This window comes from Myzus persicae, unplaced genomic scaffold (assembly GCF_001856785.1).
Source record: "Myzus persicae strain clone G006 unplaced genomic scaffold, MPER_G0061.0, whole genome shotgun sequence".
Classification (NCBI taxonomy): Eukaryota; Metazoa; Arthropoda; class Insecta; order Hemiptera; family Aphididae; genus Myzus; species Myzus persicae.
The window spans coordinates 165,089-182,970 of record NW_019103947.1 but is presented as its reverse complement, the minus strand read 5'-3'; the positions used below and the strand labels follow the sequence as shown (position 1 = coordinate 182,970).

Below are 17,882 nucleotides of genomic sequence, written 5' to 3'. Positions count from 1 at the left end.
GCAATAAGTAATAACGGTACACGTTTTAATCAGGACATAGCCGACTTAGGTGCAGAGGAATAGTTATCACTTATCATAATGCGTACAACAGAGAACACACGCAGCATTTCCTGCACTACGAGAATGCATTTTAAACGCGTCCAAACGCAATAATAATGTACACCCAAGCATCATTGCTGCCGTTGAACGGTCGTCTGGAATCTAGATAGACGATAATCACGACGGACGACGGCACGCCGCCTCCTCGACGTGGCAATTATCGTTCGTCCACGGCGAGCCGGCCGATCGGTCGGCCGTGACCGGAACACACCGTTTGGTAGGAAAAAAGTAAAAAGGTAAAAAGTATAAAACCACTGTTATAACTATTGTATACTCCTGTTGCGAGCAGTATAGACATATAGTATATACTAGGTATACAGAGTGTAACAGAAATAAGAGATATATGTCATTATAAGTAACTATAATATAGGTATTCACATTAATTCAAACAATTACAATCATTTTTGAATATTCATAGGAAAAAAGTTATATAGTTGGTAAATTACATTTATCAGTATTATTTCTGTTCGATCTGCATACAAAATATATATAGGATGTTTCAGGTGACTGTCTTCGTACATATATAATTTCTCCTGTTTAAACTTAAACTACAGTACTAAACCTATACTACTATTCTGTAAGTCAAAAAACCAACCAATTTTTTTACTTAATAAAAAAAGTATTTTTATACAATAAAAATACTAAAACATCATCTTATTAAAAAACGATTTTGAAACAGTAATAAAATCGTTCCAATATTAGGTATAATCTATAAATACTAATTAGTAGTTATAAATAGTTTTTTTTAGGAGGCTTTGGGAATTATTTTAGGAAGATAAACTTAGTCAGTCCTATCACCACTAATGTAATTAAGATTTTTAAGAAACACAAAAATTAACATTATATCCGAGTTTAAGTTTAAAAAAAAGTATGATATAAAGTATTAACTAAATTATGGGTATAACGATTTTGAGATATTCCTTCTTTTTAAGTACCTAAAATCATACTTATTTCAAATATATCGATTAAAAAAAAAGTTATTGGCCGTGGGTTTAAACACAGTGGGACACACTCCGTATGCAGTTATAAGTGCAACGGCAAGTGAACGTAATATTATACTTATACATATTAGCCCGTCTTATCTGTATACCATAATACCACAATACTAATACCTATATAATACGAAAAAAATACAAAATACAAAATATTGTCGACGATATTATATGTATTGTATTCTAGAGAGCTATCCGGTTTTTGGACGTCTAGCGGTAGAGGATTATTCATATACATAATACATATTTAATGCGCAGTTTTGGCCTTAACACAGTGCTGCAGCATTGTTTATTACGTTACGATATGATGGAAAGGAGGGCGGTAAAGGGAGGTTGGGGTGGGGCGCCGTAGAGCCATTCGTTCGGTCTGCACAAGTCGTGCATAACGACTCCGAGTACCTATACACATGCTGTATAATATGTATAATACGTATATCGCCACTGACCTTCACAGCCACACTCAAAAAATCGGTAGATGGCTGGCATCGGGCGCAACTGCAGAGATTGGGGAAAATTGTACGTCACCGTAAAAAATCGTTCATAGTACCTAGGTACGTAAACGTTTCACGAACGACGATATAATAATATTTCTATGGAATCGTCAATTCGTGCACTATATTGTCAGGACAATACTCTAGTGCGGAACGTGCATCTTACTACGACTGTTATTATTTATTATAATAGAAAAACGTTATATTTCCTACTCACCATTAGTAAAATACTAAAAACAATGCCAATCATCGTACATTCGTATAGTTGCTCGTGATATTTTACACCGATTATAAAACTAATACTATACAACTAATGAAAGTAAGTATAATACAGCGGTGGGCAATAAATATAAATCAATTCAAAAAAAATAAGACAGACGGGTAGGGCGTAAACTTACATAGTAACATTATAGGCGCGATATGGGCCAGGAAGAACAGGTCATCATCGTTTTCGGATTCATTTGGCAAATTGCCTCGCCGACTGTTTCAGTTACTTTTTTTTTGCCCAACGGTTCCCGAGGTGATTAATGCCGTTTATTTTTGAGGGAAAAAACGTGCATATTTTAAATGCGAGCTGTACACGGCAGTCGGCGATGGTGTTTTTGTTCTACCATTATCGTCGCATCTGGCTTTCATGCAGCGTCGGTTAGTTATTATTAAGTGTGGAAACATCGACGGCAGCGGACACAGCTTAAATGCGTTTAATGAAACGCGCCGATGAGGATAATTGACACGGACTTAGGGGTCTCCCAGTGACCTCGTTCATAATCATTACTAACTACTGCATGGTATCGTAATCGTCAGAATTGTATGACGTATATTATGGATAGTTCATGAGAATACATTTTTTACTATTATTGTACATCACAACTGCAAGATACATATTTAATTTAATAAAATTACCAAGTCTTACCCACGCAGCATTAAAAATATATACAAACAAATAACTCTAGTCTCTAGCAGTAGTATATTATTTAAGAATATTAAGTGTACTAGTTATAGTATCTTATTGTTGCATAATTGTAGAGGTATGAAAGTTTCCTACTAGAAGCTGATAAAAAAAAAAATCTTCCCATATTAAACCTTTTTTTACCTACGTGATTAGGTACTCATTATTTATTAGATAGGGATTTACTACGGTATATGTTACGGTACCTACATAATAATTTATATTACAATTTAATATAATATCGGTGATACATTATAGTAAGATTTACAATCCATTTTATAAACACCTGGCTGTCCTTGGCACAAACCCTACAAATAATAAGTTTATTTATTTGATAAGATACCGCAGCGTACCTACGAAATTACTTTTTTACTAACCTGTATCATTTTATTAAACTATTTGCTGTTTTTTGTCAATATTTTAAAGATTTACTCATAAATCATTGTACAATAAAAAGCACTTTCATTTAATACTCAAAACAAAACAATGTAAAATAACTAAGCACCTACTTTATAGCCTATATGTATAGTTAAGCTTGATATAACTACCAGTATTTATAATGTAATTAATTACTACATTGTAATATATAACTATATATTACTGTAATGTTACCTAATGTAAATTTATTGTAAGACCTAAAGCTATTATTTTAATTAAAAACAGATTATTGTTAAGGCATTTGGATAAAATATTAGGGAATTTAGTTTTTAAAAGTCAGTTTACACAAAATTACTGTTATACTGTTATAATATTAAGTCAATGTTTAAAAAAACCACTTAAATAAATTTATAAGTTAAACAAGTTAAGCCAAAAAATGAAATATAAATTCAACAGTAAATAATCAATTATTCAATTTTATGAGTATATTATTTAAGCATATTGTTAGAGTATGTATATTAGGTACAATATATACAATATACGTATTATGATTATTTAATCGTTTAAATAGTTTATATTTTACAGATTATGGACATCATTAGAGCAACGTTCACGTTAAATTATATTTTAGTATTATTATGGATTTAACTATGAAATTAAATATAAATCCACCAAAAAAAGTAAAAGTGCGCCGCCGTAATTACCACATTAAATAATATGTACTAATTTTTAATATTTCGTATCGATAAAGAGTGGGTAGAACACAAAATATTCAAGTCTAATTTATTGAACAAATTTCAATCCTTGCCGTAAATAACGCCGTAAAAACTTAAGTCACAAAATTTGATAGTGATCTTCGATCGATAATATTTGGTTTGGCACTAGTGGGCCATGACCAAAGTCCAATTGTTGTCGTCACTCGTTGAGATAATGTGTTAAACTGGCTATAGGTACGTGACTATTTAGCAACCTAACTGAAGACACATCACACAATAGTGACAGGATGTCCGTTAGCTTGCATAATAAAATCCGTGCGATGTCCTGTCCGGACCGTTTGGTACACACTGTCGCCATATTATATATTTATAGCAGAGACAACAACACAGACAAAAGCAGGATAGTCGAGGGGTATATTATTTTTAGAGAAGGCGTCGGCCACAGCCTACAGCGACGGCGCAACACCGTATACTTGAGCCAAATTTTATTTCGGAGCCAAGTACGAAACAATTTGTATGCCATAATAAAACATATGCAGAAACGATTCTTCCCCAGGTATTTATCGGTCCTATTAAAATTACATTTAAATGAAGTATATTAATTTTGTATTTGTTAAAAAAAAATGTTGTTTTCTTGTTAACATATTATATAGCTATAAGGTACTCAAAGTTATACTGACAACCTTCATAAATTAAAAAAAAACATTCAAAATATTTATCATGTACCTACCATTGGCTACATGTATTCAATCCCTACAAAAGTACCAACAAATTATTAGTATTAAGAAAATCTATTTTGAATAAAATGTTTAAATTAGTGATTTATCACTACCACCCGTATGCATACCAAGCTATTTATTAAACATTAAGACAAATGTAATATACATATATATTTATATAAATAATATTTAATACCGGTTGTAGGTCGTATAACAATTGATCACACGTACACAATCCTAACTTTAAAAAAAAACCTTAAATAAATAGCATATTATTAAGATCATATCATTAAGATTATATCAACACTATATAGGTCACGAATAGTTTTGCCTGACAAAGTTATTTAGCCCAACTTCAACACGATGTACATAAAAACTCGATACTTTTTCATCTATATTATTTCGTGCTTTACAGAAATAAAAGTATCAATAATAGTAACTCAATATGGGTCAAAATGTAAGTACCTAGGATAATATATAGGTAATCTTATAATGGTATGAAAATATACTAAAAAAATAATATTTTAAAATTAAAGTATTTTTACTTAAATTATTGGCAGTTATAGTACACTACTGTCTACTAAAATAAAATAAAATAGTCAATGTTATATTTTAGTAATAACTTATTCGCCTGCAACAGTATTACATCAGAATAATATATATGCGAACTCACTGATATTGCATATGCGTAAGTTGCCTGGTACATCCACACTAGCATGACGTAATTGCCAATGGTTGATCACTATGTAAATGTACACTGTACACACAAAAGTAAAATAGCAATGCATCCAACTTAAAATATATTAGCATCAGTTCAATATATTTATTATATTATAGATTTCTATAGAAAATAATAAATTGTAGAGGAAAATTACATTATTTTCCTCTACAATTTATTATGTAATATTAATAGTAATACAATGTAACCTTGAAAAAAAGAAATCCTAAAAATGAAAAATGTAATGAATACTACTAAATAGTAAATACTACTTTAATATTTAATTTTACTACTAAATTATTACACTATTCGTTTGTATTAATCATTTACTTAATATAATTTTTAAATATAAATATAATTTATTATAAAATCAATTTTAATAATATTTAGATAACTATACAATCACTTGGATAATTAGTTTTTGAATATTTATAACCTAATATACATTATAAGAGACATCTTATTTTACATCAGCTATATTTAAACGAGTCTAGAGTTATAGTTTACAGTTAACGGAAGTATAATATAATAACTGCTATTTAAATACATTAAGTATATTTTCTATAATTATATTTATATCCGTTTATATATCAGTATAAAAAAATATGAATGAGAGAGTTGGTAAAGAAAATATACTATATAACTACTACATTTGACCCGCATACTATTGTTTTAATCTTAAACAACAAAAGATAACCTATACAGATCATGATTTATTGAAACTCTTTTAAATCTACTTTTTAACCACATGTATTGAATACAACTAATAAATTAACAGTAATTGGATCAACTGTAAAACAATTAAACGTACAAATTGTTATTAATCAATAAATTAGGTAGTTAAGTCATACAAGAGGAATTTCATCAAATGTTTAGTTGCCTCTCAATATTAATAAACGGATTTATACCTGTCCATTAAAATTATAAACATCGATAAATTAGATCAAAATTAAAAATATTAGATAAACATAATACATATCCATATATAATACACGAATACGTAATCTTTACTATACACATAATGTAAAAACCAAATTTAAAATGTTTAAAAATATATTCTTTTGATAGGTACGTTTCATTATCAAAAACTTGTAATCATTTGTAATATTTTTACATCTTTCTGGATAACCGACACTTAAGAGTTATGAGGTATGATGTCATATTAAAGTAAATACTATAATACCTATATAATACCTACTCATTATTCATCAAGATAATGAAATATCGTATCAATTTATATAATCAATAAATCAACAGGTAATTGTTTTTAAATATTTGATTTAACTACTATAACACAGATTAAATGCAACTTTAATGTATGTACAACATAATTTAAATGTATGTAATTGTTTTAAATAAAAAAATTAACAACTCGTAACATAATTAGTAAAATAAAAATACTGAATTGCGATTTAAATTTAAATGTTTGATAAGATAGAACTCAATAGCGACGACCTTGTTCATTATGAGAATGAGAGGTGCACTACAGGTGAAACGCAAACACAAAAATGCCGCTCGTTATTAACGTTATGCGATACATGCAATGATAACAAATAATTTGACCTCAAAAAAAAAAAAATAATCCATTTGGTACGTTATACACGTTTTTCATTCAGAGAGTACAAATGCACAATAGTATAAAAATATTAGAAAATACTTTTAAAAAGGTTTTAAAGTAACAGCATGGTAATAGCTGGATAAAAACATGTTTACTTTTTCTTCAAGAATCAAAAACAATTATGATATTACAAAAGTAAAATATTTATCTATTCTCATCTGTTTTTTAAAATCGTAAATTTTTATTATCATTAATCAATAATCAATATACAATAATATTATTCATTATCTATTATTCAATATATAATATTGATATTAATTATGGCTCAAATATAACCATGATATTATGGTTAATAATATACAATGGTTTTTCATAATATTATCGTTATTTTTAACACAATATGTATCACACTATACAAAGCACAAACTTTAAAACTTTAGTATAATATAGTTATTTTATTTGTGTTATAGGTATACTATAATAATGGATTTCATTCAAACTTTACTATATTATTTTTACTTATTTAACTCTCGCAATAAAAACAATAATTATTCAGTAAAAACATTGTAACCATACTATAATATTATGCAGTTTATAAGTAATATTATTTCTTTGTATTAGGTACCTGTATACACTTTTATCTTTATTAACAATACAACAACAGCAGTCGAGTAATCGATATTTTATAGCCAGTTATTAATAAATGCAATAGAATACATATTGATGAATGTAATATGCAATATTGTTGCTTTTAAATGTTGTTAAAACATAATACCTTAAGTTGGAGGATTTCAATTAATCAATTAAATACAATTTAATTATAACTTATAATAGGTACCTATATAATATATTATATTATTGTTTAAATATATGAAAACTTTCTCTGTAATATAAGTATAAAAAAAACATTGCTCCGTAACAAATTATTTTTATTCGACATTATATTGTCCTTGACACAAACTAGACACACATCATATATACAAGCTAATTATTTACAAAAAAAATTATATAGACGTGAAAATTAAGTATGAGATAAATTTAAAAAAATGTCCTTCAGGCACAAAGAAAATCTTAAAATACACAACTAAAAATCATATAAACAAATATTTTCCAATCATTATTATATTATTCAAAGATTAAAATATTTCAATCAAAACAAATAATACGATTTAGGTGGGTAGATTTCTAGAATTTGTATTATTATTTTTTATTTGGTTTCAATCGCGAGTGGTTTCAATTATTTGGTTTCAATCAGTTTTGTATAAAATATTTTAAATATCGACATATCACATTCTTGATAGTACCTACCTCAAAATGTACATAAATAAATAGTACCTACATAATATTATACATTTATATAATAGGTAGAATGTAGATAATATACTTATGCATGATTGTAGAAAACTGCAGTTACAAATCGACCAAATTCGTGTTATAAAAACTATTATTTATTGAATTTTGGTAAACTATTTTCACACAACAAGGGACATTGACTAGATAACATTACTCGGCACCTCCCTAAAAGGAATGAAGAAACGCTACCTATACAAACAACTTTCACACCGGAAATCCGAATATTAGGTATGGTTAATATTCAATAAGATACTCAATAAGGTGGGAAAAACACCAAGGGTTCATTTTTGAAACCAAACACGTGCATACTGTAAATTAATACTGAACAATACGTACAACACATATTATCTGATAATATTCAAGAATAATGAAAACATGATAATTCTGGAATGCACTAGAAGTAGCTGTGACTATTCAACTCCAAAGATTTGTAATTTTTTATTATTATTCTTTTCAAATCGTATCTTAGAAGTAGAAAAAATATTGAAATAGCCAAAAATATTTTTACTTTTACAATGTTTTCAAAGTGATGTACTGCAGAAAGGGTTAAGGAAGATGTTGATGTTATACAAAAGTGAAATCAATAATACTTTTTATTTATAGCACATCATTACATAAAATGCATGTACCTGGTATATACATGTACCTTAAACCCATAGTATAGGTAATATACTAATATATATATTTAGTCAGTGCATGTAGAATCGAAAGCTAATAACCTAACTCACTCGTTTAATTAAATTTTTTATTTATAATTTTACTTAACTCAAGTTTAATAATTATAATTATTTAAAAAAAAAAAACCATTAAATAGTATGCCATTTTAGCGTTGTAATTAATAACAATTGTGAACGATGAAGAAGCCATGTGTTTTTGTGTAATTTAAAACACGTCTTTATTCCACTGTTAAAAACGTATTCAATAATAAAATATCATACTAAATGGAAAATTATAAAATTATACATTAAGAATTATAAGTACACATTTTACTACGTATTAGTACCTATATTACTACATAAGAAACAAGACTTCTAATTTATGACTAGGTACAACATGTGTACAAATTACTATATTCGAATTTTTTAATCCATTTGGAAATAAAATATATTCAAAATATGGGTGTAAATATTATATCAGCTCTTTCTGAAACGATTGCATCGTAGGAGACCGTTTAAAGTTTTAAATACTCGGATGAATATCAATGGCTTTATTGTTTGAAAATCATCTGTTCAAAATTAGGTATCAACCGACACCACACGCATTAGAGATTTATGTCATCATTTATTGTACATAGACATAGTATATCTATATTATAGATATAGTAGGTATATTATAAGAAGGTTATTGTTCGCGGTTTAGAGCATGTGCAATTCGTTAACATTTTACTATAGAATTATTTTCCGATTGAATATCGACAGGACACAATAAGACTATCACTACTACGAGGTTCGTTCACCTTGTGAGCTCGGATATTGGGTTTAGTAATGGCCAAACACTCAAATGCTCATTAATTTGGTTAAAATGTATTTCTCTTAGACTAAATCGTAAGTACGTATAAAAATTATACCAATAATCAACTGTGTTCTTGAAATGTAATAACATTACAACATAAGTTTACAAATAAATCATTTATTCAACTTTTTAATAAAGAAAAATATATAGACAGGTTAATAGGTACTATTAATTATATTATATTCCCTTAGAGGGAACATAATATTACGTCCCTATTAATAAAACCAATTAAAAATTAACTATACCGACCAGACGTATTACTTTTAAATTTGTTTACGAATTTACAGTTGTTTTAATATAAATACAACAATTATTGATCTAAAACGTGAAACCAAAGTAATTTTTCATTGTGAAATGGATAAAAAAAACCATTCACGAGCTTATAATAAATATCATTTCGTCACAAGACGATTTTATTAAATAAAATTAAAAATACTAACTAATATAGCCTATGAGTTGCTACCCCGTTCAATAATACACAATATACAATGTTAGTGGATCGTTCAGATAAAAAAAAATCATTGGAAAATATTTCTGTTACCTCTTTTTGTCACGGATTTTTTCTTGTCCTCCGCAGCATTTTTCTTGTCCTCCACTGCAATTTTCTTCTTGTCAGATTGTTGCTGTTTGCTTTCCACGGCCTTCTGTTGTTGGACAGCTACCGGCGCTGTTTTTTTTACGTCCAATGCGGACTCTTTCTTTTGCAACGGTGGTTTTTTGTCGTTTACGGCGTGTTGATGTTCGACGACAACGGCGCTTTTGCCGTTTTCGGTGGCCTTTCCACCATCCGTGGCACCGACGCCGTTCTTATTGTTACCGTTGAACACCACGTTTTCGTTAATAATTATGGTGTCATTGATTTTTATATCGGATGTCCGGCGACGCCGAAACGAACCGCTGAAGAAACCACGCTTTTTGGCCGTCGGCGTCGTGGCTACGATATTCCCGTCCATTTTGTTGCCGCCGTGTTCGACGAGCACCGGCGACAAACCGCCTTTCGTCATTTTCTCCGAGTAGAACGAAAAACAGAGAACGACGACTTTATCGATAATTCTCTTGGCGTCAAAGTAAACTGAGGCGGCGCGTTATTTCAATCCACTGCTACTTCTATAGTAATTATATGCCCACGATTCGAATAATTTACAATATCAACAAATCGCCATACCTAGCAAATTGGAACACACCGCGACCATCGCGTAAACAAATTAAAAACATAAATAAAAGTAATAATCAAGACCTGTCCAAAAGCTAAATTAACTGGACGCGTACAGCCAAACATTTTTCCCACGACGTTTACACAGATAAAAGGAAATGTATAGTTGTAAGTTAGTTGTTAGCACACATCTGAATGCTATTTGATAGTTATGTAATAAAATACATTCACATCACTCAAACGTGATTTAAATAATTCATATTCCGAAAATACGCTATAATATCCAATGTTGAGTAGGTAGGAATAATATTATGCATTTATGTATTATGGCCTAGGTAATTTTCCATTTAAAGTTATTAATAAATGATGTTATTTAACGACATATTGTAACACTAAAAGATTTTAACGGCGATCGCACCACATCAGGTAATAATAATTAATAATATGGTTCATTACATTTTATGTGGCAACATAAAACTGTGTAAATATTAACAGAAGAATATTGTCCCGCTAAGAAAAGAAAAAAATTATAAAAATAGAAAAGCATGGTAAAATATTTAATTTTGTAAACTAAATATTAAACACTGCATCTTTAATTAAAGTACCAAGTTTAAAATAAAATTCACAAAAAAATTGAAATTTAGAATTACAATTTATCATCATACTAAATTAAATTCATTGGTTTACCTATATACATAATATTTATTATAATTATTGAGTTTTTTCGTCTAGATAAATGTTGTTTAATATTTATATATCGAATAGAAAATGTTCTTGAACAGGTCAAAAATTATTATTTTGTCATTCTTTCACATACGCATAGACTAAAACACATACCGATTTTGAACCGAATCACGACGAATGCACAAGCGTGAACTAAACAACGCCCGACCGTGGTTACTCGACGATTGAAAGAAGAGCCTATTCCTATAGCAGCAGCGGCGATGTTTAGACGGGAGTGGGACCGCGTAGTTTAATAGCTTTGAATATACATAGTAGATAGGTGGTGGGAAGTAGGCAGGGAATAATATGCCGGCTCTACTGCAGCTGACGGGGGAATAACATTAGAATGAGTGTACGCTAAAAGTATTCACTTTTTGGTTTCTATAACGATATATGGCCCTATTACACAAATGTAATGGTCCCGTGCACAAACGTCAAATGTTTTAGCTGTAGTATTTTTGTAGTAAAAATCGCATCAATATTTTAATATAATGATTGCAGTAGGTATTTACTCATACTAGTCATACTCGTAGCTTTTATATTTTATTTTATTTTACAGGATAAATGTATGATTTAGCTTAAATAAATATAAGCTTATCAAAAAAAAAAAAACTTATGGAATATTCTCTTAATTGTAAAATCAGTTTGGTCCTTAAGAACCTCTGCACATTGAAAGGATTGCAAAATTACTAACCACATTATTAGCACTAAATATACAAACGAAAATATTTCTTCAAAGGGTCAAACCAGCTATATAAAACAAGGACGGAAAAAGTTATTTGATAGATTTGATTAGAAAGACCGAATCTCTAGATTTCCTGAATTAATTAATTTTATAAAAAGATGCGGACAGTGAACTAACACAATTCTTATCAAAAATAAACACTAATACTAATTTAATATTTACATGTATGCAATAAATAATAATAAAGATGATGTGTGAAAATCAATCTTAACTTTTAAAATACCTTGACATAACTCATAGTGAATGTATATACTGCAATACTCAATACAACTCAACTCTCAAGTATACAATGGTATTAATAACAGAGTTGTGGCTTATATTACCGTTATGTGTGCAGTAGATCGGAAACCATTTTAAGCGGTTTATTTCTTTAACCATACTCTGCAGTGAATAGAGAAATTTTCTTTACACAGTCAAATATGTAATACATTTTTTTATATTTGAGTACTTAATATTTCAATTAGAATTTAGTTAAGCAACCAACAATATTATTGAATTGTTATATATTGAATATATATTATATTCAATAACTAAGAACAGAAAAATCATCTGTATTTGAACAAATGTCAACTGGTTTATCTTACAACCAAAATACATAAAACGCGTTAAAACACTAAATACCAATAGGTACGTTGTATAATTAAGATATATAATGTGTGCACTCACAACAACTCATATATAATAGTATTCAGCCTATAGGCTATAATATAGTATACAGTACACCCTCGAGTATACCAAATACCACGGGGCACAAACAAAAATGAACATTTAAGAAATTCAAATAACAATATCATTACCAAAATCGTATGTTGTAAAAAATAATTTTTAGCTGTAAAGATAATAATTGTACAGTTTAGATTTGTTTTATCAGTTATCATAGCATACTAACATACAACTGCTTATTGTCTTATTGTTAAGTATTCACAAATAACCATACCTAATTTGCAAATAAAATAACTTCAATGAAATATTTAAAAAATATACATAATACATATAGGTACAAACATCCATACTACACTCGTATGCGAGTCGTGCGCGAATTGAAATTATTATCAATTACTTAAATTAACTAACAACATTAATTAATAGTACTAAATCCAAGTACCAATTTCGTTAAGTATATGTTTTAATGCTATTTTTTGTTTAATGATACATATTTAAGTTACTTACCTACAGGTAAGTTTGACAAATTATACGATTTTTATCAGATATTTTAAGTACCTGTCTCCTTTTGTAATAAATAAAATCTAATACAAAAAATATAGCTATATAACTCGTTAATGTCGAATTGTTTAATACATATGTAGGTTAATTTTTTAATAAATTCGTAATGCACTACTGTGCAATAACAAATGTATTATTCACCAGACTTCATCGACAAACGCGTTCAGAAAATTGTTACCTATAAATAAATCTGCGCCCCAACCCATTATCTATTTTGTTTTGTACCTCAAGATAAATAACTAATTAATATAGATGAAGGTGGCTATAATATTTATAATACATATATTACATTAAACGGACTCCCCTCTTAAGAAATTGGTATAAGGACGGCGCACAGTTAGGTGAGTTAAACAGGTGATTGAAAGATAAATAAAACAATAAATTAAAATAATTTATAATATATATTAAGGATATATGAATGGGTAATAGTAAATTTCAAACTTAACTGCATTAGACAATTATAATCTGGGCATGACATGTAACAAATATAATTTTTTTTTTAAACCGAATAAATATTAAATACTAATTTATTTATTTTTTATACATACCAAAATCAGAAAGAAATATTATGTTTTATGAGTATAATATAATAAGTAAATAACGTCACTGTGACAATTATTTTTCGAGTAAATGTTCTTTGTATTAATATGATTGATGACAAAAATTATATAAGTAGGTATTTTATATTCAAAGAGTCCATTTAAATAGTGGCCTTCAAACTAAATAGCCAAAAGCAAATTACTTATTATTATAATATAATACATAATATAATTACTTATGTTTGGAAAAAAATTATTTGTTACTTATTTCTTATTGTGTATGTTATAAAAACATTTAATTTATCTAAAAAGTTTTATTTAACATCACTTTATTAAACAGGTCGATTCACCAAAAAACAAGATCATCCCCATTATTTCTATAATGATTAATTTTGATTTTTGGAATTTCTTAGTCAACTGAAGGACAATAAAAAGGTCTATGATAATGAGGCTGGAATACTTAGGGAGATGATTTGAAAACTTAAGAGGATGACAGGGCGTCACACCCGCATGGCCGCATATGTTGTCTTCGACTTACTTACGTATATGAAAAACAAAATATACATTCCACGATTCAAATTGTATGTTATTGTATTATTTAATTATTGTCGTCATTCAATCTTAAAATTGGAGTGTATTGACTTATTACTGAGTCAAAATATGAAAAATCTACAGAAAAAAAATGGGGATTAAATTTTAAAAAAAATTTGTATTGTCTCAGAACTCCTTAAATGGTATAAAAAATCAAGTATTTGAAAATGTGGACTTAAGGTATTAAGTATACTGTATCCGTATTAAGTTCTAAATATTAAATTTTAAATCAATTAGTTTAAAAAAAAATTAGGGACGAAGCATGCTTGGTAAATTATCCCGTATACTGCATAATACTGTTTTTTATGAATGGTGGTATTAAATACTATAAGGACTGTGTATTAGGTAGTAAATTTGAGCATCAGCCATTTGAAAAATTAATTGTTGATACATTATGGCTTAATAAATAAATAATAGTTAACACACAGCCAATACAATTTCAGCCGAATCGATCAACAATTAACATCATTAGATCACCTTGGCATTAATCATGGAATAAAATAATACTACCTATCCACTTGTAAACGATAAAATATTACATACCAATAAATATTATTTTATCAATAAATAAGAAATTAAAACATTTATAAACACTTAAAAATCTTAAATTACATTCTCACAATAAATTCATATATGAACTATGATTATTGATTGCAAACTATATCATACGAATTGTATACATGTATGCCTATTGATTGATTAACACAAAGACTATATTTATAGTCTCATTTTTATAACAACTCTTGACTCGAGTGACGTATAATCAAATCAGTTGAATTTGTGTAACTAAAACAATTATTATGAATTATGATATAAAACTAAATAAATAAATATAGCATACTATCTACATACATAACTATATATGATTTGATAAGTACATCTTTAATTTTTGTATGAGTTACGATGTTAAGTACTTAATTTGTCTTTTTTATAACATTTATATGCCGACCACATTTTATTCATAAAAAATAGAAATGTATTTCCTAAAAATAGGTATGTAGGAACTAGGAAGCTTAACCAGAACAATGTATTTTTCACAATGCATTTCAAAAATTGGAATACTAAGGAAATATTTTGAATGGAAGTTCCATATCTCATAACTTAACAAATTCACTTTAAAGCAAAGATTTTATTAAAGCAGTAATAATAACAATTGATAGTAAAAATAATCATATTTTATTCGTATCATAGTGTGCAGTTTCATTTTCATATGGCATAATTTTTATTTGGGCAGCCTACTGCCGCCGTAGGTTTCTCTTATGCCCGGTTTGAGTAGATCTTTTCCTAGACAGTTGCCTACACAGAGAAATATGTCACTCCTCACTCGTGGTTTGTGGTTTTTTTTTTTAAAGCTACCAATATAAAACTATAACAGCTCAACAGTTACAAGGTGGTTTGGAGTTGAACATTATCAAGAGTCTTGTATTAAATTTTCATGATGTTTGACCCAACCAATAAAATTGTATGAAATAAACATTTGGTGTAAATTTCAAGTGTCTACAGTAATTCGTTTTCTAATTAAAACAAAATCTGAAAATCGTAACAAGAGAAATCGAGTGATTATCTATGTAGTAAAAATTAACTTCAAACCGCTTATAAAAATTAAATTTGACTTTCCGCCAGAAATTTTTTTTAGGTAAAGATTGACAAACTTGTAAGGAATCTTGTATAAAATTTTTAAATAGCAATAATTGTATGAATTTCAAACTAAATATAATTTGGTAATTTTCGTGGTTTTTACAAATTTTGTCAAAATACTAAGTTTAAACGCGCATAAAAAAATATTGTAGATTTATACTCATTTTTTTTTTAAATTGTCATTAACAACAACTTACAAGGAACCTTGTAATACATTTTGAAGTGTTTTGACCGAGCGAAAATTGCATATGTCTTTAAATAGTTCAACACAACTCAAAATATTTTGAAAATTCAATGGTGTATAAAAAATGCTTACACAAATATTCAGTGAAACCAGCATGTATATCTACGGTCGTTTTTGTTAGTTACACTAAAAACCTAAATCGATATTTTCGAAAAATGGTTTTGCGTACAAATTCCCGTTTTTCCTTAATTTATTGTTTGTTTTTCCTTTTGCTTTTAAAAATATAGGAAATTTTAAATTTTGAACTCCCGAGTACACCAACTAGATTCATTTTCCTACCAGACAAGTTGGTATAGAAGAAAATCGAAGCACATTTACTGCAAGAAATTGTGATGACAGACACCGAAAAAAAAAAAATTAAATATAAAAACACACACCATTGTAAAATCAATATATTCATTGCTCCGCTAAGAATCTAAAACGGAAAAAAAATATTAAATGTGTATACTGTATAAACTGAAAATATATATATAGGTACTCTTAGATAGAACTATTTTTTGATTTTTCTATAAATACCTTAGATCATATTATACAATCCAAGATAAATACACAAATAAACAATAACTTATAATAACACTGAAAATATCAGTCAGTATTAAAATATACAGTTCTTTATTTAATTATAATTATACATAGATAGGTACTTGAGCATTGCTATTTTTACCTATTTATTAAATAAGTACCTACTATTTTGCTATTTTGTTTCATAAATATACGAGTATAATAAAAGTCACGTATACATAAAAGTGTCATAAATATAGTTATTGTTATTATATAATTATAATATAATATGTATTCTATAAGTACGTCTTCAAATATATTTAGATATAATTTGCGTGACTCGATGTAATAATCATAAGAATTAATTTTATAATAAAACGAATAAACCTAACCATGAACTAAACGATAATTGATTACTAATCATTATCATGCAACAAAATACAGTATCACCAAACATTAATAATTTTTTATTTTACAAAATTAAAAGTAAATTTCAAAAATATAAGGTAAGCCATTTAAGTCTAATTAAATAAATATGTACCGATTGAAATGTACTAAGTTTAAATAATTTGAAATTACTTATAAAATATAAGTTTAAACTTAATAGTAACAATATAAAGTAGTACCTATAATATCTGTGTGTCAATATAAATGTAATATTTATATGTACGTGTCAATATAAATGTAATATTTATATGTACATATGTTTATATAATATATTTTATAGCCTAATAGTTATAAATGGTTTAGTTATCAGTTTATCACTTATCACTGTTATCAGCTAATTGCATTTACAACTCATACATATTAAATCTAGCATCTATTAAATATTTGTTTATGAGTAATGATTACACCTACACACCTAACATAATACCTATCATGAATAATATTCTTATAGATATTAAAATTATATTTAAAATAACAAAGAAATGATAAATATAAAAAACTAAAAAGTATACGTATCGTAAGACAGAATAGCTCGCAGAATAATTTTATAATGTTATTTTGCAGAACTTTCTCCGATAGTTCAGTTCAATGG

At 27.7% G+C, this 17,882-nt stretch overlaps 1 protein-coding gene across 13 annotated transcripts in view; it reads right to left on the bottom strand.

The window, feature by feature from the left end:
* Positions 1–17,882, bottom strand: part of LOC111036751 (actin-binding LIM protein 3) — a 34,788-nt gene that overhangs the window by 10,638 nt on the left and 6,268 nt on the right. For 10 of the 13 annotated variants that reach the window (XR_002604799.1, XM_022318890.1, XM_022318894.1 and 7 more), the window contains exons 1-2: positions 11,476–11,599; positions 10,027–10,650 (exon numbers count right to left, since the gene is read on the bottom strand). The exons of 1 other annotated variant lie outside the window; for it this stretch is intronic. Coding sequence is in view for 11 of the 12 variants with exons in the window: in XM_022318890.1 (XP_022174582.1) it covers positions 10,027–10,489 (463 nt within the window). In the remaining variant the exon portion in view is untranslated. Of the gene's footprint in view, positions 1–10,026; positions 10,651–11,325; positions 11,600–17,882 lie in introns of those variants that run through there. 2 more of the 13 variants (XM_022318891.1, XM_022318893.1) reach the window with 2 other exon arrangements.